This window comes from Anser anser, assembly GCF_964211835.1.
Source record: "Anser anser genome assembly, chromosome: 3".
NCBI lineage: Eukaryota > Metazoa > Chordata > Aves > Anseriformes > Anatidae > Anser > Anser anser.
In genome coordinates, this window is record NC_139722.1 from 89,765,378 (window position 1) to 89,791,793 (window position 26,416).

The following is a 26,416-nucleotide window of genomic DNA, read 5'->3' on the forward strand; positions in this document are numbered from 1 at the left end:
TGAAGGCACACTCAGGCAGTGCCAGCATGGATATCAGCATGTGTGTAGTTGTAAGATTTAATTATTGGGAAGGCAATGGAGATATTTGCTTTCCAGAAACATTGGCACCAGCAGGACCCCTGGGCTGGGAGGTGCTCTGAGCGCAGCCTTGCAAACCAGGCCAGAATCACACGTGAATGAATTATTTGTAAGGACTTCTGCAGCATCTGCCCTGCTCCAGACTGCATCAAATCTATTTTTAAAGTCACTTAGAATTATAAATAAATAAAACAGCATCTGGATTAAAAACTACATTGTACTTCAACACCTACAGGTAGTCTGCTTCAGTGATCACAGAGCAGGCCTGGCCAAGGCACCAGCGAGAGGAAATTGAAGTATTCTTGGCCACAAAACTTCTGCATTAAGGATTTACAACCCCAGCAGCCACACATGTGAACTTGAGGTGGTCCTCTCATCGCTGTAGGCCTGGAGAGGCAATGGCTGCTCAGCAGACCATTACATTACCTGTGGTGTTTGTGAGCTGGAAGGTGATGGACTTGTCGGGGATGCTGCAGACATTGCGGACGGACACCTGGCACGTGTAGCTGGCGTAATCCTGGGGCCGCAGGTTCTTCAGCTTCAGGACTTTGGTTTCACCCTGAGAGTTGGGAGGAAAGAGGGAGGGAAAGACACAGGTGTACAAAGCTCAGCTCATCATTGCGAGTCCATCACCTGGCCCAAAGGCTACCAGCAACAACCACTGAAACCCCAGGGAGCTGTGCAGGCTCCAAGCCCTTCCAGCTCTGTACAAAGGGGACACGAAGGGTTTGCAGTGATAGCTCCACCTCCAGGATTTCTCAAAACACCCAGCAACCGACTGCCATATAACCTGAAAGCAGCGCTGAATGGGTCTAGGCATAATTTCTTGTCAACTGCTGTCAGAATCATCTTGCAGAACTCAAAAAGACTTGAACGTCCAAGAACAGGCCCTGATCTCATGCTGAGATGTCAGTAGGAGCCCAAATGAAGTCAGTGAGGTCTCAACATTGCAAAACCAAAGTAAACGGGAGCAGATGCTGGCCTAAATATGACATGCTTAACAGTTAAGCTTTAAAAAATTGCACTGCAGGAAAAAAAAAAAAAGATAATTCAGAAAAATATTCAGATAACCCTCCCCAACCTTTCTGATCTCCTTTCTCCAGATTCTAATCTCATTTATGCTGGCATAAATCCAGAGTGTCTGCACTGACTTTGATAGCCTTTTCTCATACTATGGTAACAAACAAACAAACACAAAAATCACTCGCTAGCACTCCATCAGTTACTGGCACGTTGTAGAAACAGAATAAAGTTGTTAAATTAACAATAGATGTGTTCTGTAAATTTTTATTTATGGAATGCGGAAAGCTCTGAGATGCATCCTGTGGTTTGCACACCCTGCAACTCATATGTCTTCCCACGACAGCTTGTCGCTGCTGTTCTCCTTGTGTTTGTCTAAATCTCTTTTGGAGAAACCATTCCGTAATTGCCTGTAAATGTGAGAAGGTGTCAGCACGACAAATCCTCTTGAGACAACCTCAAGGGACTGGGCGATGAGCTCAGGCATGCTAATAGGTGGAGAACAAGGATCCGAACTGAGTAAATTAGAAAGATAAATACCTAGGAGACCAATAACCCCATGGAAGTCCTGTCCCCCGAGATTTGTTGCTACACCACACAAATAATGGCATTTACAATGTGCACATCAGCTGGTGACTTACACAGTCATATGTATCCATTTTATTGATTAGCAAATGTTGGGTAAATGTGTATAAACCTTCAGCGTAAATAAGTTTTGAGAAGCTTAAACAGCAAAGTCTTCTTGTCCTTTTTATTGTGAAGGCCTAACCAAACCTGACACAGATACCAGTTTATCTGGCCTGACTCTCAGACCACAGTACCCCTATGAAGGGTGCTTTGTTAAACATAACTAATTTGAGCTCTGACAAGGTTTGCTGTAGAGGTGTGTTTTGCCTAACTTCAACTCTTCTCAACCCAAACTCAAAGATTTACAATGGTGCGAGCAGGAGGATCATAAGGGCATGCCTGAGTGAGCACGGCTGTCCTAACACCCACCCCAGAGGTGGGGATGACCCATTCTGGCAGAAGCATTGCCTGACAGGAGCTGCAGGATGCAGGGTCATTTACATGTTAATGAGGCACCACAGTGAATTTCTGCCGGATGCTTTATTTAGCTTGAGAAAACATCTCAAGTCCTCGGATATCCCCTCATTAAGCAATGGCTCCTGTTAATCACAGTGAGCTTAATGAAAGCTGGAAGTGCCCATGGTGGCTTCCTCTGAGGCCAGGGATGTCCTGCTTCGATGCCACATAGCACTGGACAAGGCAAAGCTCTCTTGAGGTCCAAAGAGCAGCAGTGACCTAAAGTATTTCTGCAAATTTGCTGCAAACCAGCATCTCTGTACTCTGTCCTAATCCCACTACAAGTTTCCATTCGGCTGCCCATTTCCACGACCTGCAGAGATGGCGCATTTCAATAAAACATGAACACGACTGCATTAACTGAAAAGTTGCCTGGGGCACCGCTCAGAAATCAAACTCAGCCACAATGTGCTTATGGCCCAGCTTTGGGAGCACTGGAGAGCAGAATGGTGTGTGGGATGAAACAGGCACCCGCGCGAGCTGCCCTCCCCTCCTCACGCTGCCTAGTGGTCTTGCAAAAGCACTAGGGCTGGTTGACATCTGAAGGATACTCAGGGTTATAGCATGGCTTAGGATAACATGCCCAAGGTGCCTTGGCAAAAGAAAAATCCCTTCAATCACCCACTGCTTTGTCAGGCTAGTGACTGTGAAGGAAGTGGCATTCAGAGGGGTAACACAGCTGTGCGGGGGCAAGTCCAGCACAGGTGAGCAGGGGAAGCAGAGAGGATGTAGCATGACACTTTGCCCCAGGACGACAGTCAGAAAGTGCCCAGGCGGCATGGCTGCATCTGTTGCTTGTAGCCATTAGGAAAAATTCTTCATCATTTGCCTCAGCAAGCTCACAGCAATTCCTGACATGGGCTCACACTGCTAAATATGAAGCACTTTCCCTTGTTTATAGAGCTTGGGTGCTTGTTTAAGTAAAAAAATAACACTGAGGGGTAGAGGAGGTTGTTTTTTTTTTTTTGAGAACAGTCTCAGCCACCCAACAGTCATGTAAATTCATTAGGGAAACTGTGGTCTGCTCTCAGGGAGCATGCCAGAAGGGGAAGGGATGGCAAGCCAGGGACTTCTAGGCTGTCGTGCTTCCTCCTGCTGCTCTTTCCCCCTGAGAACCTGCATAGAGAAAAAGGTACTACCAGAGCTTCTGGAGCTAGTGCTCCTTCCAGTGCCCACCACCCTCTCCCTAGCATCATAACCCACACGCAGAGAGAAACACCATCCACTGCAGAGGGCACCATATCACACCACGATGCTCCTCACAAGCTGGTGGAGGTTTGCTTTTTTTCACCTGTGTGTAGAGGGGTTCATAGATGTCCACGCCATTGTCCTGACTGTGGGAAAGCGTCTCAGCTCCCCGTTTCCATATGAAGCGAGCTGGAGGGTTGGAGTTGACGGTGCAACGGAGGAAGACAGTCTTCTCCTGGTAGAAGCTGCCACGTACATCGCTGATGGTCTGGTGAACGGTGAGAACAGGTTCATCTAGATCTGGAAGGAAGGCAAGGAGGGCCGCAGCAGTTGTTAGTGAAGCTTGGTCTGCCTGTACAGCCTGCAGAGTGGATGAAGCTCCAGGGGCCATAGGGGAGAGGGGAAGCTCCCACACATTTGGCCAAGGACAACTGCTGAGTTCAGAGCTGATCTGAGGGCAGGTAACACAAACAATATCTAAAGGGAACAGACAGGAGAAGCCAAAATTCTCCCGCTCACCACACAACATTCAGAGAATAGAAAGCACCCTCTGGTTGACAGATCCCATGTGATCCTCCAGTAAACTGGTTGCCTGCCACACACCTCTCTGACAAGTGGGCTGTATCACCCTCCTCAGAGGCATCCCACACCCAAAATCACCATTCTACACTTCAGTGAAACTCTACTCCATCCTCATTTCCTCTGCTCCCAATTTCCACTTCTCAGTGCTCTCCTGAAATCATGGGGCTAAGCCCATGGCTGTGAGATGCCGACACAAAAGACATGACAAACCTTCAAGTTAAGGGGGTGAGAGCAGAAACCAGGTCAAGATCAAGGTCCTAGACAGGAGCAAGTCTGGTGGGGTGCCACGGGAACATGAGATGCAAAACACAGTGACAGGTGTGCACAATTTCCTTTGCTTTTCCTATTAAAGTATCCTCTGTGTATTTTCACCTTTCCAGGTCTGCACTGACTCTCCCTCTTCAGAAGCTTCTACTCAATATATCCCTACCACCCAGCCCTAAACTGATCAGATTCCTTTCTCCCTTTACAGAAAATACTCCTTCCTTCACCATACCTGCACCAGACACTAGCCCTTTGTGATCAGATCACTGGTTATCAATAACTTCACTTGCAAGGAGGCAGGCAATAGCTCTGCAGGGAGCATACTTTCTCCCTCTACCCAGGGCACACTGCTCCCCAGGGGCTGCCCTCCTGCTTAAAAAGAGATCATTTTCTGGGGCTTTTGCACCAGGCACCACTGTTGGAACATCAAGGAAACACAGGGAGAACCTCAGAGGAGGTGGATCTTCCTCCTTCCAGAACTACTTTGAGATTGATTAGGGTTAAATATAAAGATCCCACTTGGCAAGATGGAACCAACTAGCTCCCTAAAAATGAAATCTGCCCCCATGCCCTTAAACATATCTTGTAAAGTGTCTGTTGAGCTCAGTGAAGCAATTCTATGCTTTCAGCAGCCTTATGACCCCATCTTCGACTGCAAGAAATCTGAGGCACATGCATCCAGTATGCCCGTCTGCTGCCAGCACTGTCTTCTGCACACGATAGCAGAGAGGATGAAGACACATTGCCTATCACCTCCAGCTCTCTCATGTCACCTAATTTTCAAGATATTTTATTCTAGAGATTTGCAAGTTTGGAAGTCTGGCTCCCAGGAAGGAAGTGGGGGAGCAGGGATGAGTTCCTGTTAACGTGTCATCCAAATAACGTATGTTCTGTGCTGAATCACAAGTGTTAAGTGGTGGATTTGCATATTTTAATGAGCTGTATGCTTGGTAGACAGAACTTGTAATGGGACCCAAGATTTGTTGGCTTGACCATATCATAGCTCAGAGAGACGAGAAGAGCTGTTAACTGAATGTCGACAAGAAAGGAGGAAAAAAAAAAAAAGAAAAATAGGAAAAAAAGTGTAGAAAACATACAAAGGTGGAGGAAAATGGCCCCTCTCCATAAAGTGCTCTATGTGTCCATAAGATGACTGAATTTCTGAATTTTACATCAGATTCTCTTGGACCAGGTCTTTGGACACAGTCTTTGCTCTTTGCCCCTTCTTTATTCCTTAATCCCCCTTTATTTGTTCACACTTTACAGGAGCAAGTCTGTAGCTATCATCCCTCTGAGGCCCCATTTCTCAGCAGGATGCAAGGCAAAACACTTCCCTCTCCCATCAAAGAAGATACTCTCCATTCAGTTCTGCTGACTCCCAGCTACTCCTCACACAGAAAATATCTTCCTTTTTCTTGCTAAACCTTTCCCCCTTCAAATCTTTCAGCCTTCTTTAATAGCAGTCAGCTCTAAGCCTAGTCCTCCTGAGAAAAGCTAAAATAAGACCTACGACGGTATACATGTCCTTGATGTACGAGTAATGCCACTGATGTCAGTGAGCTGCACAAATGATAAATTTGGCCCAAGGCTGCTCATGGAGATGATCACATGGGATGTTTCATGCGCAATATAAACTTGTAAACATCCATTCTTTCTTTCTCTTTCCTTTCCCTCTCTCCCACATGGAAATACTCCACACGACGGCTGTCTCTCTGCCAGTGCCTAGCCAATACTTTAAAGCCTCACTCAACATACATTTGGGGCACAGGAATAACTTGCTACACAGGTTAGTGCTTCTGTATCCTCTTGGCACCAATGATGCTCTCCACACAATCTGGCTGTCTAATACTAAAGTAATGAGTGAGGACTAGCACTGGCTGTCAAGGACACCAAGGTCCACATGAGAGTGATTACTTACCTCTAACGACAAATCAGGATGTAGGGAAAAGAGGGGTTTGTTTTCAGATTCTGGTTCATTCAGATGAAGGTTGCCTGGGTGAGCGTTCAACAAAAACTGTGGCTGTTCCTATGTGTTCCCTTGTACTTACTGCAAATGCCAGCAGAAAATAAACTCTCCTCCCCAAAAACCAAGTGAGCAGAATGGAGGTGTGTTACCAAGTCCATCTGCAGAGTAGATGTTAGTATGAGAAAGCCCTTGGCCACCCCATTAGCCCCATAGTTCTACAGGTCAGAGCTGCACGAGGGACCACGGGATGCTACATCACTCTAGCTCCAGTCTGCACTCCAGAAGTAAAGGGAATGCCTGCAGGCCATGAAGAGAGACTATCATGCCACAGTTCTGTTCCTAGAGACACAGGCCCTGGCAAGGAGTCATGCTGAGGACTGACAAAAACAAGTTCTTTTCATTACAGAAGGCTATTGTACACTGCACCTCAGCACAGAGGACTGTCTTCCTAGAAGGACTTTGGGAACAGGGGGTGATGGGCTCATGGATAGGAGAGTTCCAGCTATTGTAATTTTTAATAATTTGTATGTATATATATTTTTAAGCATCAACCTATTGCTGGCTAGGCCTTCTCAGATGATGTGAGTGAGAAGAGGGATTTCGTGTTAACAGGGCTGGAAGAAACTGGAATAGCGGAGAGCCAAGGACAATGAGAAGAATGATAATATTCCCCTAGAGGCCAAATCTTGAAAGTTGCCTAGACTTTAAATCTCCAATTCCTCCTATCAGGGGGCATGGAAAAAGTCTAATTTCCTTCTCTTTTGATCGCAACAGCCCAAAAATAAACATTAAGTCAGCATGAGAAACCTTCACATCTTGGGGTGCAAGGTGGCATCTCCAGGACACAAGACAGACAGGCATTGCAAGCAGCCAGAGGAATGTTGAGTCACTGCTGAAACCGAGAGGTCCTCAACAGCTTCCCTCACGTTTTACCCCTTCACAACACAGCTTTCTCAGGTGCATCGCAGAATCTTTTGCTCTGTTTCCACCACACTGCATTTAGCAATGGCACTGGTTTCAGGAGTGCTCCAGGCACCTGAGGCACTACTGATTCCAAGAAGCAAACCAAGGCTTATTCAAAATGAAGACAAAGAAAGCAGAAGCCATCTACAACGCCACATCCCACACAAGTGCTAGGTACCCCTGGCAGTGACAGACATCACAGCACCTAGATAAGAGTGGTCCACGTGGACAGGCAGAGCCATCTTTTTCCCATAAGGTCCTGTTCTCCTAGGGAAAACAGACCCTGGGGACACCACAGTAGTCCCTTCGCTCCTGAATGAGATGCGCATGGTCCTAGGGCAATGCAGCTCCCTACTGGCCACGCAGCAAAGCAGAGACACGCAGTAGAACTGTGGGAAGGTCTGGGTTGCCACTAAACGACTTACACTGCACATCTACTCGAATGGACTTGATGGCTGGGACCCCAACCCCATTTTCTGCTTTACAGTAATAGCGGCCCCCCTGCAGCCTTTGGATCTTCTCAATCCGCAGGGTCTCGTTAAGCACTGACGTCTCTTGGAATTTGTCCGATGCGCTGCCAGCGGTTTTGGTCCATCTCACCTGCACAAGAAGAATGATGGAAACACAAACTGTCAGTGGCACAAGCCAGAGATCCCAGAGAATGGGTGCAATCACTTTGCTCCTTTTCCTCCCCAGTCAATCACAAAAGGGGTCCCTACATCTCCGCCAGACCTTACCAAATTTCAGCTGCTGGTCTCAGTATGTCTCAGTAGACCAGCTGCTGATTCTCACCTGTTGCCAACCCCCATGTCCTAACACCTGGGGTAACCCTTCAGTTCACCCAGACACACACTGCACATTCACCACTCCTACTCTGGTCCAGCAAACCCCAGCAACTTGCTTAGTTTAATACCACCACATGCACAGCACAGGACTTTCAGCATTAAGCCTCTGGATCCCATGTGGCTAGCAGGCCATGAAGCTACAGCAGACATCAGCTCACACCTACAGGGCTTTTATTGCAGTCAGCACCCTTTCATCTTTCTCTGGACAGCAAGGTTATTTCTGTTGTTTGCTTTTCCAAGAGTTGAAACCACTGTTACTATCTGGCTCTAGCCTCCTTCCCACAGGGGACCCCATGTATGTTATTTTTTTTAAAGTCATTCTTCTGCAGTACACAAACTTTTACTTTGATTTGGAAGCTACAGGAAAAGAAAAGGGGAAAAAATCCTTTCAGATTACAGACTGTCTTGCATTTTTGGCCGTATGTTGTGTGTCTTAAGGTCCTGGCTGGCGGGGGCAACATAGTGGCATGGTATTTCACGGTGAACAGTGGCAAGAGGACAGCACTCCTAAAGACTGAAGGATAATTCTTACATCTGTAATGAGGTACAGCCCAAGCAGCTGAAGTACAAGCTTGCTCTCATTTTCTGCAACCCAGACAATGGAAGAGAGAGTTGGCTTTTCTCAGACCATTGGGGCCCTATGTCAAAAACCTGCCTTCTAAAGGCTGGTGATTCTGATGGTCTCCCACAGTTGTGCCATCTACATTCTGGGGCTGAGATCCAGCAGGTTCTGCCAACAGAAAGGAGATGGATTTTCATTCAACTTTGGCCATAGATGAGAAAGACCAGATACCTTGACCCCATACCTCAAGCTTTGCTTAAAGCTCACTGCCACCACCTGACTGATGCTGTTGCTCTAGAAAGAGCAGGGGTGTCTAAATCCCAGTCGCAGAGCACCAGGTTGAGCAGATTTTTGGAGCTAATGACCATGGATTTATTTAGTCTTTGTAGGCTTATTATGAAATTGTCTGAGGGCCCCAGGACTCTCAGAGTCTCATGTTTGCAAGGACACTTCAGCCAGCTCTTTAATCTTTTCAATTTCAATCTCATTTAAGTATTTTGGCCACATTTTCATGCTTTAATGACTGGTTGATAGAAGGGAAAAGAAAAGATTAAACAAAGGTTAGGAAAAGAGCTTAACTGTGGAAGAAATCTATCCATGAGGAGGGAGGGCAGAAATAGGACACGTGCCATGTTTTATGTACACAGGTCCCAGCCTCCCTGGTCACGCCTGGTTCTACACTCCAGTGTTTTCCTTTGTGTTTCTGGGCAATGACAAGCCGCAGTGTTGCCCACTAGCATGCTGTCTGCATCAGGCTCTGCTCCAGAAATCTCTCTGACTACTCAGGCTCAAATCCCCACACCCTGCCAGTACCTTCCCACGTGTTCAACATCCTTAGGCAGGGCCAGCCCTACCATCTTCCTCCTTTCTGATGTACATAGCTATCATCTAGCCATCACTGCCACAAGCCTAGCCTGATCGTTCTTGCTGACCTGGTTTATATATTTTTTTTAATTGTTTCTAGGATATGCTTTGATGGATAATCCATTTCGAATCTTGCTGGCTAAGTCTCTCTCCCTCTCTTTTGTCAACTCCTCTAGCCAGGCCTCTCTTCACAAGAAAGTCCATGGAGGGGTTGATTGGTGTATGCAGATGTATGGCTTCTCAGCACAAATGTCTTGGACTGTCAGGATTGGGGAAGGGGGCCGAGAAGGTGCATATATCATACTTGGCTCACTTGACTGTATTCTGTTACATCCAGCCTCCCAGGACACACCAGCTGCCACTCCTACAATGCTCTGTCCTGGAGCAGGCCAACCCATGCTCTGGTCCTTCACATACTGAAGACCACTAGAAGTTCTGGCTAGGCTCCTGCAAAATTCTTTGGACATATTCCTTGAAAGCACGGCTGGCCTCTTCATACTTTAAACAGAACTTGTGTTATAGGGCATCCCTAATTGACTCCAACATGTATGATGAAGCTGGGCACCCTGCTGACAGGCCAGGCTGAAAACTTACCTGTGGCCGGGGGTGTCCTGTGACCAGACACTGCAGGACCAGTGTGTCCCCCTCCCGAATTGTGTAAACTCGCTCGCTGATGTTGTCCTCCTTCACCACGCACGCCTGCCCAGCATGGATGATTTGGGCCTGAGCAGGAGCTGCGGGGAACAAAGAAGAGGTAAAGAGGGAAACAAGCAGCACCCCAGCCCCTTGACCCACCACCCATGGTGGCTGTTCCCATAGCAGGGTGAAGGAGCCACCTCTTTGAACCACAGAGGGGAAGAGTCAGACAGTGCTATGCACGGGACACAAATGCCTCAGGAAATGGAGCACTGAGAGATCTTCCCCGTCTCCTGAGGGGCTGGTATCAACTCTTTAAATCCTTTGGTGCTGTTGGGATTAGTAGCTCTAGGCACTGAATGCATGTGGAGCTTTCCTAAGGCCTGCATAGTGTCCTGCACAGGCTTGAGGACCAAGGCCTTCCTGCTCTCACCTCGCCCAGAAACACACATACGCAAGCGGTTAAAGCAGGGACCTGGCCAAATCACATCTGCTCTATGTCTAAAACAGGCCTGACAGCCATGATTTACCATGCAGGGGGGCATAACAAACAGCACCTATGTCCCACTGTAGCCCTGACCAGCAGCAGGGAGAGAGAAGCTGTAGGAGAAGAGGATCAAATAAAGCAGCTCCGGAGGCGTGCACGAGCAGGCCTCGGCTCCCTACTCCGAAAGTGCCTGTGTGATCACCAAAGCGGCTGAGATGTATGGAAGGTGACTGCGCAGCCCGATGGGACACCCGTGCTTGTTCGAGGGGAAAACTCCAGTCACACTTCAAGGAACAGAGAAACCCTCAAATGTGTCTAAGAACCAGTAACTCAGTGACAGTCCCCCTGGGATGCACTTCCCCGTCTTGCTACAGCGCTTCCAGGTGACTCCCGAGCTGCAGCTCTAGTTCCCATTAGTGAAATACAATGCAAACGAACCAGCCACTGAGGAGACGATCAAAGGCTTTAAAGCAAAGAGCCTTCATGAGCCTTCTGAAACAAGCACTGCTTTTTCCACAGCCTGTTAAAGCTGAACTGAGCACCCACTTTTTCAAAAAGGTTAGCTGAACTTCAAAACTACTTTTTTTTTTTTTGAAAACACATTTTCGCTCTGCGACAGGCATGACCAAAATGCCTTAAACCCACCCAGCTGGGAAATGGAAGTGCTCAAATTTATGCTGGTTTCATCCACCAGCTGCACAGACCAAGGGCAGGCTGGGCTTGGGCAGCAGAGAAGATCCGCCTTTGAGGTCGGCCTCTACAAGCTGGTGTCACTGCATTGCACTGCTCCCTGAGCAGCAGGGACGCAAGAACAACCCCAGGGCTAGTGGGGAGCATGCTGCTCTTGCTGCTGGGATTTTCCGGCCTGCCACGAGAACCCAGCACGCGGGCAGCAGCACTGCTCAGACAGCAAGTTACTCCTTTTTGCACCTCTTCCTTCCAGCTTAGTGCCACTTTGTTGGCAAAATCATTTTGTCCTTTTGCTATTCTAACTAGGACTAAGTGAAGCAACACATTTATTCAATTAATATGATGGCACAAGCATAGACAAATCCCTCAGCTTTTCCCATCTTCAGGGCTCATAGGAACATGCCTACCATCACTTGGACACCATGCAATACTGAAACCACTTAGCAGGTGAGTGACCTTCCCTGCCTCGATGGCAGAAGATCCTTGTTAAAACAGAAGAAAGAAGAAATCAGAAACCTGTATATGTGCAGGTATACGTGTGCGTATGTATACACTTATTAAGTAATACAGTGACTTATCAGGAAAAGACATCATGATTGCATGTCAAGTGAAAAATAGCAGAGGAGCAATCCAGATGCCCATGTAACATTTGCCAATACACCTTAATCCAAAAGACAGTCTCATCATGCTGCTTCAGCCCTCAGATTAGTCCTCTGCAGACATGCCATAACACACACGCACCGCAGAGAATCATTCACAATGCCATGACCCAGTCTGTGATGTTGAAGACTCCCTGCTCTATGATGAAAGAAGGCATCCTGTCCTTTCCTATCCTGGAGCATATTCTCCCTGTGATCTGTGCTACCCATTTTTCAGTGGGATCCTGACACCCCACAGCAGCAAAGCTCTTGAAATCTCTCTACACTTTCTCTGGGCTGCATTTGCCGGCTGGTGGCTCTGTTCTCCCTTTGCAAATGTAACCTTGCTGCAAAAACTAATTGCCAGCCACCCCATGGAGAATTAGAATATTTATCTGCAGCTCTAGCTCTCAGTTAAATGTTTCCTTGACTTGCTTCGCTGTACCCCATATAGTGCACAATTTCTCTAGCCTTAAGTCTTTCAACTTGTATGCTTCTGCCTTTGGCCATGCTGCTGCCATACATTCACCTGTCTTCTGTAACCCTTGTCTGCCACCTGTCTAAAGGCATTCATACATGGGGAATTTCGACAGCAAAACAATTAAGTACAGTGTTATGGGACAAGAGAGCTTTTGTCTAGCTACTTGGGTGCTAAAATACTTTGCCACCATCATTGTTGCCTGAATTTGATAGAAATATTATTTAAAGTAATCCTTATTCTGCAGTACAAAGCATTATATGGCACTAGCTTATAGCAAAATGACAATGTTAGAAATAAGACCCGCATCACAGTTTTGTTCTTCTCTCCCAAATCCCCCATGGGTCCACTGGGCTGTCATGAAGCTCAGAAGCAAGGCTGTGTATGTTCCAGCGCTGTTTGTAGGTGTCTTAACTTGCCTGTGTTACCATCAGTAATACCTTCAGCTATATTTAGTGGAAAGGGACGTCACTTTAAGTGAATCCCTACTGTTCAAGCTGTAACATCTCTCTTGCAATCGCAGCATCAGGTCCCCAGCAAGACCAACAATTGTTTTGACGTGTTTTAAACCTCATATGAATCTAAATCTCTCAAAAGCGAGCCCAGAAAGCCTGGGGTTGTCTTGGAGAGAAAAGCATTCAGGGAGATTGAATAGGAGGTTGAGAAAACTGACATTGGTGGAGGTGTGGGGGCTGAGCAAGGGACCAATACAGCTCCTGAGGGATTGCTTTAAATTACAGGATGAGACTCTGGAAGGCTTCAGTTCTAAGCTTAACCTGCCACAGAATGCAGAGGCTGGGAAAGTCACCTCATTCCATGCTATGAATGAGCAGAGAGATCATGAGGATTAATTGCACTTTTAATGTGCTTGAACAGAAAGAATACATTATTGTTTGACATCATCACAGGTTTCCTGGAGGATTTCAGGATGCAGACAGTTTGCACATTGCCAGGACAACAGGATGGCAGGACCATGCCTGTCAGAGTCACCTGTTTCACAGAAGGCCCTTGGGAGGAAAAAGAAAGGCTGGAGCATGAGGCCAGGTGCTGGAGATGGAGCAGTAATCTCAGCCGTTGTCAGCGGTGCTTCACAAGTAGTGAGCCTTGCACAGATATAGCCTGCCCTGCTAAGCTCTGTGGAGCAGAACCAATCTCCTCAGGCTGGCAAGCCCCAAAGGAGACGGACAAGACCGACCTCTGGAGACTTCTGGGGAGTAAGAAGGGCCACATTGTTCCCTGCCCTTTTTCCCATCATTTCCATGGATAGATGCGTCATCACTTCCATTCCACTTCCAGGTGAGAGAGCAATTTATGGAAGTCTCCCAGCACCAAAGCACACCAGTGAAACTGATCCAACCAACTTTTTAAAGGCAGACACTTTGCCATGCAAAATTCAGGCTCTGAACCTGCTCCATTAAGCCTTTCCTCTGGAAAGGGCTGACTTGCAATACATTTGGCATCTGCACGGAGATTTCCTACTATGCTTTCCACTTGATATATTTACACATTAAAACAAAAGGAAATTGGAATGGGTAAAATAATTTTATTCCCAATGCAATGTACTATACGATGTTATTATTACCATAATCTGGAAAGTTTATGACACTCCTGGTGCTTAGAGGTTGCTAATATCATTAAAAGGCAGAAAAGGAGGGGTTTTTTTGTTTTTTTTTTTGAGAGGACTGAGTAATGTGCATTTGGTTCACACATCTAGCCACTTCATCTTTTTGAACCTGAGATCCCATCTCTGTGATGACAATGATGAGAACTCCTTCACAGAGAGAGTGGTGGGAGATGGATACTGCATTGCCAGGAGCCAAGTGAAAATCTATAGCTCAAGGAGGACAGAGCGAGATGGGGGCAGGAGATGGGGAGCAGAGATAGACAAGAAGGGAACAGCATCCTTAGGGCTCTAACAGTTTATTATCTATTCCAGATATATGTCTCCAGCCCTGTCTGCAACTCAGAAGAAAACCTCTGAACACTCAGCAGCACACAGCCCCCCAGGCACACCAGAGGGGCTGGTTGGTGTGCCTGGTCCCCCTGCACACACTCCCTCCGTCATGGCCAGCAGCCACCAGGACAACCACTCATCCCTTTTATAGCACTGTATCAACTACACTGCCACATTTACCACCTGCACGTGTCCTGCATACAGCCTCAACGATGAAGAGCATTCATCTCCAAAGCTGCTGGCGTAGGACCTCCATGGTCATGCTCACTGGGACACTACATCCTCCCCCAGTGCTGCCCTCCTGCTGGGTGCAGAAAGGGAAGCCGTGGCTGAGCTCTGCCACGTGATGCCCTCTTGCATCCCTGGTGTAATTTTAATGTCAGACTCTTCTGCAAGTATGCTAGGCAAAGAAGCCAGGTTCCTTCCCTACCCCTGTTCACAGACTCCCTGGACTTATATCCCTCAGCTACGTAGGAACATGGTAGGGGGCACTGATTGCTAACCTGCTGCTGAAACCTCAAAAACCCTGCTGGTCCCCTTCCCTCCCCTTTCCTGCCCTGATCAAGTGACACAAAGTACTCAACTCAAAGGGAGTTCCCAGAAAGGGGAAAAACACACTGCATTTATGGAGCAGATATGGTTGAATAAGAACATCACCAGTGAAATCTGTACGTGACTTTTGTTGCTGCATGGCCACTCTCAGTAACAGCTTGCCCATGGGTGGCACTGCCCTATGGCACTGTTAGTTACAGACGCTGCAGTGCAAAGCACCCGGGGAGCATCTCAGACTTTGAAGTCACTGCTTTAATGTTTTATCCATCTTGTTCATACAACGTGCAACACTCTGCTTGAAGAGGAGGCGGACACAAACACGAAGACCTTTGAAAAAGAGGTCGTGTCCCCTTAGGAGGGCACAAAGGGAAGCCGGGCACAAATAAAGGGAAGAGACACCGGCAACAATCAGCAGGAGCGAGGAAGGTCTAGTAGGATGGGAAGGGTCTGCAGAGGCCATGTCCTGACAGTCAGACAAAACATCCTGCTTATGCCTGCTCTGGGAAGGGATGGCAGCTGCCTCGTTGTGTGGTCTGTCACTATTCAGCTGGTCTCATTGATTGCTCCACTGCAGATGAAGACCACAGGCCCTGCTGAAAATTTCAACTAAACAAATTAACCAGGCCAGCTCCAGCCCACAATGCTGGGCATGATATCGATGGGCCATTTGAAAAAGAAAACTCACTCCAGCTTGAGGCTGATTATGGAAATAATAATACACAATCAGTGTCCATTAACACTGTCAGGAGGGCTGTGGATCAATAGTGTATTAATGGCTGAAGAAAGACCGCCCATACCTACAGGCAGTTAAGACCAGCACGCTGGCAGAGGGAGAGGAGATGGCAGCCGACGGGTGTAAAGGAGCTCAAACACCTGATGCCTTCGAGCAGCCTGCCCTGGGGTGCCCGTGCCACCACCACTGTCTGAACATGTCCCCTGGCTGCTTGGGGAACCCATCTGCGCCTCATCCCCCTCCAGACCCTCTCCCAGCTGAAGGTGCCCGGCACAGCCTAGCCTACCTAGGGTTACTCCCAGAGCAAAGAGGGAGGCTGGCGACACAGAAGCCCCCAGGAATAGCTGCAAGGAGCAAAGCACGTCCGTGTTCCCAGATTTCCTCCTGCTCCTTGCTCTGAGCCTTCCTTCACCTCTCCAGCACTGCCTTCAGCACACGGCCTCCTGTGAGCCCAGGGCTTCTCTCCTGAAGCTCCTCCTGTTGACTCTTCCAACACGGCGTGCTGCCTGAGTGACTCTGCTTTACCAAAAGGCTGTCCTAAAGCAAAAGCCTCCAGGAAGCCCTCCCCACATGCTGACACTAAGGATTACAGCTCCAAGCAAGACTGATCACCGCTGAGACTCTCTTGATCCCCATGTACCAGTGCTGCAGTCCAAACCACGTACACCTAAAAAAGGTCTGCTTGCTGGACTCTTGGCCTAAATTTGCAGCAGAGAATATATATTTCAGCAGCAAAATGCCTGACTCTTCATCATGATTAAAATACAAACATCAATCCACACACAACAGAAACACAGCCACTTCTGAGATATGCAAAGTGACCATGCCTAACCCTATACAACACTTCACAGCACTCTCGAGCAAAAAGGGAAGAATATAATTTTTTTTTTGATGGGAAGCACACAGAAATCACAGAGACGAGGAAAACAATCACAGAGCATGAAACTTGGCCAAAACTATCTCTTTACATCTCTGGCTGCTTGCATATCCAGAAACAGAGTTCCCTTTCACAAAGCTCAGCCAGATGATTTGCATGGTCTTAAAATAACTTCTTGCTTAATCAATGTCACTTCCTTGAAGCATCTCTATAATTTGGTTTCTTTTAGAAAAATGCCAGCAACAAAATCACGTGAGATGTCATGAATAGCAGGTACATCCCCCAGTGACTGCAACAGCTGCTTCTGAGATCTTCATTTGATTTAAAACTGAAGAGGATATTGTGTGCTTTACTGAAGTATCAGAGCAACCAGATCATCACTAACTCCCCCAGCCCCAACTCCAGTGCCTGCAGCAGCTCATCAGTTTTCCACAGTGTTCAAGAAACTTGCTTACACAGGTCCACCCAACTGCAGAGCATCACGCTGCAGAGCAAAATCAATCAGAAACGTTTTGTTGGATAGGTATCAAGTGATAGATGTTACACACACAACACTACCGTGGCATGAACTCTGCATCACTGCCTAACTCGTGCCTGAGGGGAATTTGTACAGATGACTTAACACAAGGTAGGTTGCCTTCAAACCATTTGGGGTTCCAGATGCAGTGGCAGTCAGAGCCTGCACCTGAATTATACTGTGCTGGGAGCATCCAGCTTTGGTTAGGAAATGAAAAAACAAGTGTGTCTCACGATGACCATAAAAGAGACTATCTTTCCCAGCCCACTTCCTACTGTACCAGCTTCAAAGTCTGTGCTGTATCTCTAAATCTTGCTGCAAAACCCAATGAGCCACAGAGCCACACTCAGGAGAGGCGATCCAGCCAGGCTGAGTGTTCAAAGCATCACACTTAAAAAGCCATTTCTTGTCTGGTTGCTACTTAATGTTCTTAAGCATTTGGGGGGGGGGGGGGGGGGGGAAGGGGGGGGGGGATGTGCACAGAAACGAAACAAGCAGCTTGGAGGAGAAATCAAGCACCCTGTCTTCTAGGGCCCACAGACAGACTGACTTGTTTGCCAGCTGGTAAAACACGTAGAAATTAAACAGTCCAGTCAGAAAAAAAAGAGGGCTGCAAGAAAAGAAACTCAGCTGGGCACAGCACTGACATTTCCTTATCCTGCCTGTGAGCTGCAGGAATGCTCCAGAGGGCAGACCAGCAGCAGGTTGATCCCTTGCTTGCCTATGGAAACTCCCACCAGGTCTCCAGTGCCCTGACTGGATCCCCAGCTGTTCCATTGTCCCACCACCATCCAAAGGGGCACAGACAAATGCAGGCTTACAGAAAACCCACCAACACTCCAGTCTTTCATAAGCAGCCCACATGCCCTCAGCTTCCAGCACACCTCTCACCCAGATAACTCTGTGCTCTGGATAGTTTCTGAGCACCCGGCCAGCAGGAGAGCTGAGATCGGCTTGGATGGACAGGAGCCGGCTGTTCTTCACGCATCTCACTTTCTGCTCTCTATTCTCACTCTTCTTTCCCAACACGAAGCATCCTCTGAAGCTTCACATCCCCGCTCAGCCATGAAAGCTGCCTTCCACAGAGATGCTGCAGCTTCTCAGCACAGCCCAACAGGTGCCCAGGACCTGCAGTTAATAACCCTTGCAAGTAAATGGGCTTTGCTCAAACGGTCCCAAGGGCTTTGCTCCTCTCCTCCTTTCCCTGAATTCAAGGTCTGCTCATTCCCTAAGTCATCATTGATACTGCTTGCTCCATATCCTTTTCCTTCTTATGTTAAATCGCTTTGGTACATCAGTGACTTTTCAACAGAGGTTCATGCACAGATCTATAAGCCAACGTAGTTTGAAACTCAGTTGTTGTTTTATTGCTGGATCATTTAACACAGGAGATGAAAGGAGAGCACAACAAAGACTCGTCATCCCTTCAAAAGGGAGAAAATATGTCAATTTGCTAATCATCTGTCAACTAGATTAGCGGCAAAGGTGCATGAACTCCAATCAATGAATAACTACAGGCTCCTTTTCGTATCAGAAAGGAAAAAAAAAAAGCATCAGGCAACAGCTGTGACACCTGAATCAGAAAAATAAGGAGAGGCAGAGGGAGGAAGCAGTTTCAAACCCAGTTCCCTGGCTGGCAGGACACACAAGGAATGCTACACATTTATCTGTTGAAAAACGAGGGCTCCACTGAAGTTGCACACATGTGATAACCCACCTCTGAAAACACAGGATAACAGAAACTGATGCAAGAACAATAGGAAAAAACAAAAAGCGAAGCCCTGTGTAGTCAGGGTACACTAACCCAGGCTGGGTCGGAATAGGAGTATTTCCATGAAAATCCAGCTAATGATGTTCAAAATGCTAAACTTTGAGGCCCAGATTCTTCAGTGCTGAGGTAGAACCTGGGGTCTGGTGAGTATCAGACGGGCAGGCAGAGCAGAGCTGTCCGAGGAGGGGACTTATCGCTGTGTGGAGAGCCACAAGGAACGTTGCACACGCAGGGCTGCTGGCCCCAGCAGGTGTGTGCAGCAGGGCAAGGCACTTGGGGTTGTGCCCCAGTAATCCTACAGAATTTACCATCTGCATGACCAAACTAGCTCCACCTCTGCCACAAGAACTTCTGCAGAGGCACAAAGCTCGGTGCAGACCACAAAGCCCATCTGAGGAGCTGGGTAAATACTCAGGCACTGAATCTACGCTAAATCCTCGCCTGTCACAGCTGAGCTGCTTCAAGGGCCCAATCTAGCTGGCTCAGAGGGAGCTGGGGACGTGAGGGCAATCACAGCTTGATGACAGCACAAACATTTGCTCCATACAGCAGAGGAAAGATTCAACAAATGACTATGTTTACCTGCTAGTACACCCAGTCTCCACAGCAAGGGAAAGGTTATTTCAGCTGAGGAACAGAGCAGGGGCAGGGGGGAAATCACCACAGGAGCGAGAGGGTGATAAGAGCAGCAGGAGAGAGACTGAAATAAAATTTCACTGAAAGCCTCTTTTGTTCTTGTCATAGCTAGAAAAAGCTGGAAGTACAAATGCCACTCTTAATTCAAGTGTCTAAAAGTTCATTTTTTCTACTGAAAAGTGGTGGGCAGCAAGGGCCTCTCTCTGTTTAAAGCTCTGAGCCCAGAGGTACCTGCCCACAGGCTCCCCAGCCCACCAGCACCGAAGTCCACCTTGTGGGGGACAGGCAAGTGCAGCACAGACCCCAGCTCAGCCCTGGCAGAGATGCTGGGGACCCAGGGGACAGCCAGGACTTGGCACCCATACCTGTACCTAATTCCAGTTTGGCACCTTGTAATGCCAAGGCCAATCTTTAGCCTCCGTGGCTGCCTAATCCAGCACTAAATCCACTGTCGCAGGGAGAGGAGGAAGGAAACCTCTTGCACAACTCAAAGGAGTTTATTTGAGAAAAACTGATTTCCACTGGATTTTCTCCCACATCCCTTTTCACCAGCACTGGGAACTCAAGTACAAAGACTACTGCCAGCAAGCAAAATGACCTAGGGAGGGAAAAGCAAATACAACAGCTCAACTCCACCCCAAAAGAAGAAAGCAAGCACAGGGAGGAAATGCCAGCAAATTGTCGGCAAACATGAGGCAACTGGGGCTGCATGACACCCCTGGAAATCAAGCCAAGTAATGTTTTATCTTGACAGCATCCTCTACATCCCTATAGTACCTTTGGTGTGAAGAGTCCTAGAAAGTCCCTGGTTCCTTCCCTCTTGAGTACCAATAATTATCAACCACAGCCTGGCACACAAGCCAGCAATTCCCCCCAGTTCCGATAAGAGGAGCTGACATCTCTCTAACCCCAGCCACCTCCATTGTTTTATTCTCTTTGTTTATTGATCCTTTTATGCACATGATGCAAATTGACATTTAATAATTCAGCTGAGTTAATGGTGCTTAAATATTAAAAAGCTTTTCTCTTTTAATTAGCTGTAGCAAAATAGGCAACAAAGGAGTGCTAGATAGATGCCATTTAAAACACTCTTGGACAAGTTCTTTGGCATTTTTCTAAGGATCGGAAGGAACAGTTTGGGGGGAAATTTCATACAAATTTCCCACTCTTGCTAGGAAGGTAACTAATTCATAGCAGCTTTTCCAGAGGCTTTGATTCATAGAACAAATTTATCTTTGTCAGTTCTTTGTTTTCTCTGCCTTCTGCTGATAAAGACAGAGGGGAAGGGGAAGGAGGGGCAGAAGGTAGGAGAAAAATTCTTCCTTGTAAGAAGCACTGCTACTGGAGGCCAGCACTGTGGGTAACACAGTGTGGACATAGATGCAGATGCATTCAAACATGTCATTGCAAGACCTGCAGACAGGTGAAAACTGTGTTAAATGAAAGAAGCACATGCAGTGAATTGAAGAGATACAAACAGCACGGAAATCTAGCAACTATTCCTTGGGCAAGAATAACTAACCCAGGAAATTCATGTAAGATTATACTGGAGGGGAAAAAAAAAAAAGATTTCCAGATATAGCAGGGTAAGGGAACACACATTTATTTCTCCTCTCTTTGTTATGCCAAGGGTTGAGAATGAGAGGAAAAATACATATCTTTAAACCTCAGTTTCATCTCATCTGCAGCCAATGGAAGTAATACATCTTAGTCACAATGTTGCTGGTGTATGGCATCACAACACAACTTGCTGGTATTATTTGGGGTGTTTTAAGTGTGCGTATCTCCCTTCTTAATTAGCTCTCATTTTAAGTACCGGATCTGTTTGAGTTTGGGATAATGATGTCCCACCTGACCCAGAGCAGAACCACAGTCACAATAATTAGATACAGTAACTGTTAATAACTTAGCTTAATTACAACCTATTTTCTTCCAGTTTTAGCCTAGACATAAGACTTCGATGAATGTTATTTACATGCCACATTTGAAGAGCCTGTGCTGTTACATTATTCAGTTAGTTCTAGACAAATAGAAAGACTGACAAATACTAAATTCCTTACTGAGGACACTAAGAAAAATAAAACAAACAAAAGCCCACAACCTTAATTCAGGCCAATTAATGGATTGACTTGGAAACTCTTTGCAAATTCATTCTCCCAGCAAGGACTAAGTACTGTAATTCTGTAGAGGGTAAGCAGCATTTTTCACACATAACAGAGATCGAATCCCTAGTTAACGGGCAAAGTTGAGCTCGTCCTCAGCAGCAGAGCTGCTACCTGCATTTCCACAAAACACTATGAATCTGCAGGGCAGGAAACCATAGGGAAGGGTGTCCCCCACCTGCTATGGCACCAGGCAACTTCAGGACCGCGGTAGGGGGCTGGTCCCCCTGCCCAGAAGGGCCAGGGTGTGCGACACAGCCCTCTGCACAGCCAGCATCCCCCCACGCACACAGGAGAGGGCAGTGGTGCCTGTAGCAGAGCCAGCCCACGATGCTTTTATGACGGATTTTAGGCTGGGGGAATTGTGATGCAGGAACTGCTACTCGTTCTCCCCTCGCACACAAGTGCTAGAGGGTCTCACAACCTGCTCTGCCCAGGATATCCCCTGCTATTTGCATGGAACATGGGGGAACCCCTCCTCACCCTCTGTCTGTCTTGCTGCACAGAGGGAGCATTTTCTGTCACTCTGCATCTGCCACAAGCTGAAATATTCTTGACACCATAACAAACAGTTTGCACTGTTTCCCTTTAACAGATTATCCATCCACTCCTCCCCAGCTGTGCAGTACATCTGGCCGCACTGCCTTTCCTAGGCAGGCACGCCTTGGCCCGCTATGCTGCTTATTAGTGCTCAGAGGACTTGGAAGTGATGGGGGAGTAGATGCCCCACAAATGGGTAGGATCTCCAGAAGTGTTCAGAAACAATAAAACACAAGCACCTAGTTGTCTGCTTTGGCCTTCTGTAGTCTCCTTTCCACACGCAGGTGTTCTCAGTACAGACAGGGCACTCTGGATGTGCCTGTGATTGCCAAACACAATACTGCAAGGCAGTTCCTGCGAAGGAGATGGGCTTTGGGCCACCTCTCCTCGACAGCAAGTGCCAGCTATCAGACACAGGAGCATTCCCCGACCCCCCACAAAATTAGAGAACCTCTGGCATTGCCACGTCCTGGCACACACTCAGCTGTGCCAGCTCAAATGATTTATCTCTTTGAGGGGAATAAGAACAAAAGAGAGAAGAAGGAAAATGGACTAGCAAAGAGGTTTGAGAGGGTAAAAAATCCAGCAACAACAAAAAAGCACACCAATTACAGGCAAGGAAAGGCGAGGCAGGCTGATGTTGGCATGGCTGTTCCCTGGTGAGAGACTGATAGCAATGAACTTCGGAGCAGCAGTTCCACAATACAGGGCTATGAATTTATTACTCTGCATCTGTGCAGAGTCAAAAGATCATCTGAAACACCAGAGATTTGCAGAGGAAATTGGGGAAGCGCTAATGCACATGGGATGGTGTTTAAAATAATTTCTCAGCCGGCTGGCTGCACGGGGGGTAGGGACAGAGATTAATTCTCTGCCTGAGATCATGCATTTGTGCAAACATTGTTGAGCACTTGTACAACAGGGGATTCGGGGACGAATGCAGCCATATCAAAGCAGCCAGGGTCTAGCTGACAGCCTTGCAAAGGAAGCAAGATGATCTTTGACACCGAGGAAATAAAGCTCTGAGAGACTGAAATGCTGACAGGCACCAGCCTCCAAGAGGAAGTGTGTCTGAAGAGGAAAGCTCTTTAAAGATTTTTGTTCTCATACTCTTTTCTGCCAGAGAAAGGGCTTTGGCCTACTTAGGCAAGGCCGCAGCAGGCTAAGACCTCAGCATATTTTAAAATGACTTATCCTCAGCTTCATCAGATGTTCTCTTGACATTACTAAGAATTTTAGTTTTATTTAAAGCAGTCCTGGGCCTTTGGCTGGCTATGGAATAACACAGAGCAACCCACCTCATGAAGAATAAAGCAGTCCTCTGGTTTCCAAGGGTGATGGGAGGAAAGCAAACTGCCAAAGAGAACAAGGTCTCAAACCAGCCTCCTTTCTTCAAGTCCTCAACCATCCCAGCCTGTTGCCTCCCATCTCTGGGCAAATTAACACAAAATTAGACAATGGGCTCCCCATTAAAAATTAAAAAAAAAAAAAAAGTTTTAGGAGGTAAAAGAGTTCCTCTTGCACAGGCCAACAAGCATCCTGAAATATGTGGGGAACGGGAATTTCAATTGTCAGTCATGCTTTCCCTGTTGCTACCTGCCAAAGACAGGGGCGGGGAGCCAGCTCAAGTATCTGGGGAGCTACTGGTTAAACACAGAGGGATTTCACTTGCAACAGCAGAAATGATCCAAACCGACAGTCACCACTGAGCACTGATTGCATATGGCTCTCCAGGACTCTGTTAACCACAAAGTTATTCAGTGAAACTCCCCCAACTTCACCCAGGAGACATGGCATCCTGTATTTTATGCTCAGTTAGATGGACCTAATGTTCTTCAGTTCATGGCCTTCATCCTCTACTGCTCTGCTCAACCACAGCACAAAGGAAGATAGAAAGAGTAGGAGAGAAACCCAGAAACTGAGAAGAGTGAGCGCTAGTCAGTAACTGACTTGATGTCAGACCTTGGGCAAGCATGTTCTCTTCTTGGTACACCTTTGTCTCCCCATGTGTCATTTGACTAATTATACTACCTTGTCACGTAGGGTATTTTTAGAGCTTGTTTATACAACATTTTGAAGATGCAAAGCACAATATAAACGCTAAGTATTATTGTGGCTATTACCTTCCTCACAGGGGGGTTATGAAGCTTCATAATTAATGTTTGTAAAACAATCCTCTGTCATCTGTTGGAATGTGCTACAGAAGTGCAGAGGATTAATATCCTCAGTAATCTGATGTGCATTTTACAGTTATGTGTAATACTTAATAAAATGTAATTAAAAACAAATTTAAATTGATACTGGTAGGAAGGATTAGGCGGTGCAGCTGGACTTACGTGGGGACAACCTGCTCTCCGTTAAGACCAACACCATCAGTCTCCAAGACAGTGCCAAGTGTCTTCTTGCTCCTTGCAATAACCTTAAAGCTGATTTTGGGTAACTAGAACTCTCGAGCACCCTAAGAAGTCTCACACTGCAAGTAGTAATACCAAACATGGCTGAAGCAGCATGGCTCTAAGCCCCTCAACCCTTTAAATAGCAATTGGTACAAGGGGAATTGAATAGACAGAGAATAAATAAGTACATATATGTTGAAGGACTCCACAAGCAGGTAGTAACAGAGGGGGAGGAAGCTGGCAATCCACCCATAGGACCCCAGTCCCATATACCTCAAGTCCCTGGTCTCCAGTAGCTAAGCCTGAAGGAGTAAAGAGATATTGCTCCTTTGACTGTGTAGGATTCAAGTCCCCCATTGCACAGGTAGCTACCAGTCCTACAAACCAAGAACCAGTAGCTCAATGGCTCTGTAGAATAAATACCAATGGCATTATATTTCTTCAGGATGATGATTAAGTCCACTGCCCCTCACAGCAGCCCAAATCGTCTCTTGGTTGCTTGTGCTCCCACTTTCCCGTGGGTTCAGCTATGCCTCTTCCTTTCCTTTAAATTCTTGAAGGCACACTCCTGCTTTGTGTTTTTCCAGTGCTGACCACAATAGCCTTTTGGCCCAAGATGGAATCACTTAGCCGCTGCCTTCAAGCAACTCATAAGTTATAAAACTAACAGCAATGACTAAAAGATACAGAAGGCCAAAAGTTGTAATTTCCTTTCCTGCCCAGGCCCAGACTGCATACTGACTCCAGGGACTGAGGTAAGGACCCTATGATCTCAGGGTCTAAAGCTCAAATAGCTCCCAGTCCAATAGCCATCAAGTCTACCACTCTCTAGGGAATAGTTACGGGCCTATGCACTGCAAGTTGAAGAATATGGTATCCATCACAACAGGATGGATGATGCTTCACTTAAAGACAGTCTGAGTAGGGGAGCTAAAGGCTGAATGAGAAACTGTTATCTCTAAAACAAAGAAGTGAGTGATAAGGAGAGAAAGCTTACCCAAGAACTGGGCTGGAAAGCACCGGATGTGATAATTACAAAGCATCTGCAATGACAGGCCCCCAAACAGCAACGTACGTTCTGCAACACTGGAGCCTATCCAGCTTTCTGCTAAATCCCAGAAATGCAGCTGCAGAAGTGATTCGCAGTGCAGCCACTTCCACAGGCAACATAGATGGAAAGGCCTGTGAAGAGTTTCTTGGATAACAATTACCACCAGAGAAGGAAAATGGCTAGTAGTTGTTTTAGCTGCTTGAGTAACATCTTTCTCTCCATCACAGCAGATGCACAGAGTCAGTACCGTCTACCTCCTGTACATGCATTAACAAAAGTCCTCCAAATTCTTTAGGTGACTGAGTTCCCACCTCATATCCCCTGGCACCAGGTGGTAAAGGCACAGGCTATCCTGCATTTATGTGCACAGGTTGCAACAGTAACTTGCTGGGAGACCGAAAAAATCAACAGGAAGTCCAAGGCATGCAGATTTTTTTTTACGCAACTGTTAATCAGATTTCACTCTTACTGCATCTACACAAACGACTTCTCATGGTGCTAGTTCTCTTTGGTTAACAGCAAAGAATAAAAGTGTTACCAGTTTTGCCTGGCATGTGTGAATACATCGTCCAAAGACAAATGGACCAACAGCAAACTCAGAGGCGCTACAGAAAGAGCTCCAGGAACCACACACATCACAGACAGGAGTCTCACAGTACCTACCAGGTCATCTTCAAGTTTTCCCTCCAGCCTGCTCCACAGTGCTGAGCCTGATTAAGCTTTAAAATATCCCCAGAGAAGCATTTCCACAGCTGTTTTCATTTTTGCATCAATAAAATTGCCCTGACATGCATCCCAATTTGTCCCCACAGAAACGGAGTTAAAGACAGTGTGGAAAAACAGCACCCAAAGCACCTGTCTTGTAGCAGGCTTGTCTTCTTTT

The 26,416-nt window shown here is 47.0% G+C and overlaps 1 protein-coding gene across 3 annotated transcripts in view; it reads right to left on the minus strand.

Annotated features, from left to right (window-relative positions):
- Nucleotides 1-26,416, minus strand: part of MDGA1 (MAM domain containing glycosylphosphatidylinositol anchor 1) — a 134,934-nt gene that overhangs the window by 78,301 nt on the left and 30,217 nt on the right. For all 3 annotated transcript variants that reach the window (XM_083831627.1, XM_083831626.1, XM_083831628.1), the window contains exons 2-5: nt 10,010-10,149; nt 7,570-7,744; nt 3,473-3,669; nt 505-637 (exon numbers count right to left, since the gene is read on the minus strand). In XM_083831627.1, the coding sequence (XP_083687753.1) occupies nt 505-637; nt 3,473-3,669; nt 7,570-7,744; nt 10,010-10,149 (645 nt within the window). The remainder of the gene's footprint in view (nt 1-504; nt 638-3,472; nt 3,670-7,569; nt 7,745-10,009; nt 10,150-26,416) is intronic.